The 5657-nt window shown below is 35.6% G+C and overlaps 1 protein-coding gene across 1 annotated transcript; it reads right to left on the bottom strand.

The window, feature by feature from the left end:
- Positions 1-907: 907 nt before the first annotated feature.
- Positions 908-3248, bottom strand: LOC141703756 (homeobox-leucine zipper protein HDG2-like). Its single transcript, XM_074507187.1, has 7 exons — positions 3051-3248; positions 2851-2955; positions 2519-2719; positions 2225-2405; positions 1851-2125; positions 1388-1510; positions 908-1291 (listed from the first exon to the last, which is right to left on the bottom strand). The coding sequence occupies exons 1-7, from the start codon at positions 3246-3248 to the stop codon at positions 908-910; spliced, it is 1467 nt and encodes a 488-aa protein (XP_074363288.1).
- Positions 3249-5657: the final 2409 nt, after the last annotated feature.

Genomic DNA, 5657 nt, shown 5'->3' with positions numbered 1-5657 from the left:
ATTTTTTTAGTTAGATAACACCGGAAATAAGTACAAATTCACCATCTTCTAAACTGCTTCGAGTCTCAAACACATTTTCAGTGCAAAGTGGCTCATGAATCACAACCAAAGCAGTTGACTGGGTTACCTTGTTATCTTGCTGTATCAGGTGGGTAAATCTCCACATTAGTATACACCAAAGATGTTTTCTCTACTATCATTTTCTGAGTCAAACAGCCCATCAAAACATTAGTAGTAACCATATTTGAGTCTGCTAAACCAGCATCTTCCTTTTGATCATCATTTGTTGCCTCTTTAACAATTTGATCCTCATCCATAACGACATCACAACCCATAAATTTACCCACCACAAATGATATCATTTCTCTGTTTAGAAGATAATTTTCACACTGCTCTTTCTCCATAGCTTCTGTCTCTTGACTTGTTCCCTGATCAGTACCTCTCTCCTTGTCTCCCTTATCACCCTTCTTTTCATTTGTATTTTGCAGTTGGTGTCTTGGCCTTTTTGGTTGCGGAACTTCTCTGTCAGGGTTATCATTGCATCTTGTCAACGAGTGGCCAAAAGCTTTGCATATACTACAAGAATGCGACAACTGGGAATATTCAATACTTACTCAAAGTCTCTCCTCTACACCTTTTTTGATAATAATAGGTACCCATACACATGAAGGTCTAGGTGCAGAATATTCAAGTTCAAATTGGACTCGAGCAAATTTCAAAGATTCAAAACGTGCAGTAATTTCATCAAACTTAATAGGCTTTCCAATGAGCTGAGAAATCATGGTTAAACCATCACGAGACCAGTAGGAAGGTGGCACTTCACCTAGTTTGATCCAGCAAGGCACTTTGTCAATAACTTGTCATGTTTAATGATTACACAAATGATGAAATAGCAACCTCATTTCTATTAGGCCTCATTCATGGAAGCAAGCAGCGCTGCCTGAGATAAGAATTCCTCCACTGCTACTTTAATCCTCTCCGTCGTGAGGTTGATGAGGTCTGCTGCTTGGGAATGCATTTCAGCGGGCGGTACGAATGTCGGAGAATCATCGACCAATAGCTGAAACGAAACGGTCAATAACGATCCTCCGGATCCTTCTGTTCCAGTAGCAGGTCCATCAGGATGCACTGCAAATCCCGATGGAAGAAGGGGTCGATATTGGGAACTTATTCCATTCAGTATCAGATGCATATCCTCAGTTCTTAGGCGGGAAAAGACAATGTATGAAGCCACTGGATCACTGCAACTCTCTTGCAGTAATAGTATGTTCTCTTGGCTTGAGTTCTCAGCCTACAACGAATTTGTGATCGTTATAAATAAGAAAATCATTATTTCCTTTTTACTTCTACTGATAATGAAATGAAAACTTTCTACATATGCACTTACCAGAACCTTGTGTATTGAAACAGAATAGCTAGCTTCATGGCCTTTGGTAATGTGACACACTTGTTCAACAGCAGTTTCACCGGAGAGGACCTCCCATTCCCTACCGGGGTATGGAATCAGCGGCTGTACGTGGAATATTAAGGTCTAATGATTAGTTGTCAGCGTACAACATGGAATAACAGCTAATTTGGAATCTAACTATATAGATGCATGTAAATTTGCTTCAATTTGGCATAACAATGTAAGGAAAGTTGTTGTACTTATATAGACAGTTTAGATAATGAAGTCTAGTTACAATCATAAATTCGTCTGAAGTCTCTATATGTGCACTGATATAATGCCTTGAACCTAATGAAGATAACATAATTTACCTATAGATGATAATTTAAGAAGACCGAATAATGAAAAGTTCTTTCTAATTGCAGTTAAAAGTGGTAATGCATTTAATTTCAGGTAAAGATACCTCGCTTCCTGAGTTGTGATTGCGGAGAAAATCAAACACAGACTTCGGTGGCACTGGAAGCCAAATTGATGAAGCAGCAGATATCAGAGTACCCCTAGGTAGGCTATGATCTCTCATATTCATTCTTGTCATGACCCTAATATTGTCGTCAGTAGAATGTCCGGATAGTTCTTTCCAGTTCCCGATTAAACCACTAATTCCTGAGTTAAAGTTTAACACCATTTTTGCAGCAAGCTTCAATAGAACTGTCTGAGCTCTTTCATCACTTGACATCACTGTGTGAAAAACATAAATGCATATAGGAGATTCAATTTTATGATGGAGCAGCAGGAATTTTAAGTGAAATTCTACTAGTGCAAGTTTCATTTATGTACCTAGTTGATTGTATTCTCCTAGAGGGGCCTTTAGCGAGATGTCATTTCCCATTTGTCGACACCTTCTTTCTAGGGTAGAGATCCATCTTTTGGCTCCAAATCCTATACTAGAATCTAGCAGAGGTTGATACATAGCGCTGATACCCCTGCAGTCCGCATCTACATGCTCAACCCATGTAATCTTGAAAAACATTACATGAGTAAACCATAATTAGGTAATCCATGAAATATCAATCAAGCTCATACAATGAAATATATAATATATATGATCAACATTGTATGCATTTAGTTCACCTGTGAGAATCCATCAGGTAATTCATGAATAAGGCAACCTGATGGCCTTTTCTTGCACCCGGTTACTGGAACTTGGTGTACACTGTCTAATGAAACGTCGACCACTATCCAGTCATTCTCAGAATATCGCTTACAATATCTCGCAAAATAGGTCTCACGGTTTGGGACAAGTGGTGTAGAGAGTTGATATGTAGCAGCCATCTGAATTAGATTTGCATGCAAGCATACATGATAGATTAATTATATTTCAAAAACTATTAACATGTACTGAATATAATGTTTTTGTTAACTAGACTTAAGGGGAAGATTTATAAATAAAAAAATCTAATTACCACTTGTAGGGTTCCATCATAGTCTGTTGCTCCTTCTGGATTCATCAGGACATCAACTGTCCTAGCCTTTGGGACAATTTCATAAAACATCACATACCAGTTACTCTAGTTAACAAAAAAGATGACAAGTTAGAAAGCAAATTCATCAGTTCTAGATTGACAATGCAAAACAAATACAAAAGAATTTAAATAATACTGACCACGTCCATAAAATAACTGACGAGGTTCTTGGGACTCAATTCAATCCTGGCAGTTTCACGAGAAACTTCAGATGTGAAGCCTACTTGTCTGGGGCCAACCAGATTTGGAAACATTCTACTATATGCCACTTTATCAAGAATTCTGCTTCCATCATCAGCACCGCAATGCCTCCACAGCGGTTCAGTGACCACAGCCATCACTCTCAGCTCTTTCTGTCGCCAACCGTACAAGCTCAACTATTGCTTCCTGAAATTTGTTGGCCGTCATTGCATTGAGTAAGTTATGACTGTCTCCTGAATTAGTGCCACTAGTACTTTCATTTTCAAGATTAGCAGATCAGAGAGGACTTACCATATTGTAACTTGTTGGAGCCTTATCAATCTTTGCCTCGTGCTTTTCAGGCTGTAGCATACATCTCTTTTTTTTTTTCAAATTACAAATGTCACGGACAAAAAGAAGAAAGTCAAGCAAAGAAAAAGAACCATATTGAATGTAAACAATATGTAACTAATTAAGAGGGAATCAACGATACTCCTACGCCTTACAAGGTGTTGGTTCCGTAGTCACTCCAACGGTGTATTTTTTTTGATGTTTATTATATACAGGATCTCAAGTTAAATCTTGTTTCGGTTAGTCAATTATGTGAATCTGTTTACTTAACATGGTATAAGAGCGCGGTCTAGGGAGGGTCTTATGTTCGAGTCCTTTCACCCCATTTGTTCTATTAAAATATTTGTTATTGGTATTGGTTTTATTTGTTATTATCGATCGTAGCGAAAAGTATCGTATAATTAATTGGAGTGTTAAAGAGTATAAGATCATATTTGGGTTTTTCTCTACAATCTTAAGGTTTTAGAGCGATTGATTACTTAACAGAGACATTAATAAATTACGAACACAAAAGAGGTTAGTTTTGCTACCTGTTGACGAGAATCCTGCAACTCTGATCTTGCAATTTCCTCTCCTTGATTCGCCTCAATGTGTGCACTGTACGCTCCAACAAAGTAATTTGAGTTAAAAACAAAGAAAAAAACAATAATTTGTTGTGGAAACAAACAAAAAGCTTACGCTTGCTGCTGCTCATCAGTTATCTGCTCGTCGATAATGTCTTCGAGCTTCCTCTTTCCCAGAGCTTTCTCTGCAGCCGCCGCTGACACAACACCTTGATCCCAGTCATCTTGCCCTCCTCCTGAGTTGTTTTGTCCCAGTTCCTCCTGTGCCACAACATTCCTTTAGTTTAGGCGCTATTTAAATCATTTCAAAATATTTTACTGTTGGTATACATCACAGAAACATTTCTACATTCTAGTGACTTCTTATTTTTACAAAAAAATAGTAGTTACATTGAAGAATTCACCTGAACATTAGTCGAAAATCGAAGAGCGCTGCTTCCTTCTCCATCCAGGGATTGTTTAGCCGGTGTCACCATTCTTGCACGTTGTCTGAATTCAGGAATTTTATGTATACGAGATTTATTTGGTCGAGATATCTAGAAAATTTATGTTGATCAGGCGAATGCAAAGGCCAGAAAATGAGAGCTACTCGCTGATGAACTGTATGTTTTTGTCCTGCAGTGTACAAGACATTTATTTGTTGAGAGATTTAAATTTAACCATCTTCGACCCTAATAAATTTTTTAAAAAGACAAGATCCTAATTAATTAGATATAATGAATATCTTGTACTCTCTGTAAGAGATAACCTTTAAATTTACTAAAAAGTTTTGACTTTAAAAGAAGTTATTAATGTAATTATATCATGAATATGTTCCATATCTAATAGAGAACCTTTAGATTTTAAGTACAAACTTTTTAACTTAAAAAATTATTGAATGATTTCTTTTTGAAATGTAACATCTTAAGGGTCATTTGGTTCAACTTATTCTAGTATTATGTATGAGTTTGTTCTTTCAAACCCATACTTGTTGCTTGGTTGACTGTTTTTAAAATTTGATATCAATTTCTTAAACATATTTGGAATCCAGATTTGATAACCCATACTTGTTGCTTGGTTGACTGTTTTTAAATTTTGATATCAATTTCTTAAACATATTTCAAATCCAGATTTGATACCTCAAGGTGAGTTTGAGATGTACGAGGTATGAAATTAAATTTCATTATTTTATTTTTATTTATAAAGTTAAATGCAAATTTAAAACACATATCTTAAATATCATGTTGTTTAATCTTAAATAAGTAATGCTTATTTTTATTTAATACTAATTAGTAATATTTAACTTGTTTTAAAAATTATAAATTACTGAAAATTTTAAATTTTTAATCACTTTTATTTATTTAATTTTTTAGTTTGTAAGTTGTATATTAACTTAAATTCGACATATGTAATATATAAAAGTTTGATTAAATCAATGAATTAAAAATATTTAAATTAAACAGATTCATTCCAGCACCGAACCAAACACATAATATCATAATATCATGAATGATTGCTCAACCACATACCATTTTAACCCAATTTCTTATTCCAAATTCATACTGTCTTGTGAACCAAACAACCCCTAAGGGATCGTTTGGCCAACTAGGTGGTATCAGGTTGGAATCAAAAATCGGTATAAGCTGGTATGAGTTTGGATCTTGATACCGGATA

Source organism: Apium graveolens, unplaced genomic scaffold, assembly GCF_009905375.1.
Source record: "Apium graveolens cultivar Ventura unplaced genomic scaffold, ASM990537v1 ctg7076, whole genome shotgun sequence".
In the NCBI taxonomy this organism is placed as follows: domain Eukaryota; kingdom Viridiplantae; phylum Streptophyta; class Magnoliopsida; order Apiales; family Apiaceae; genus Apium; species Apium graveolens.
The sequence above is the reverse complement of the archived record's forward strand: the minus strand, read 5'-3'. Positions and strand labels throughout refer to the sequence as shown.

Bases quoted from the DNA above. Each gene is read 5' to 3' on its own strand.
- LOC141703756 (XM_074507187.1), bottom strand. From the start codon at position 3,248: ATGGCTGTGGTCACTGAACCGCTGTGGAGGCATTGCGGTGCTGATGAT. The intron at 2,956-3,050 runs GTCAGTATTATT...TTTGTTAACTAG, and splicing joins TCAGTTATTTTATGGACGTG to AGTAACTGGTATGTGATGTT. The intron at 2,126-2,224 runs GTACATAAATGA...TTTTTCACACAG, and splicing joins AGGAGAATACAATCAACTAG to TGATGTCAAGTGATGAAAGA.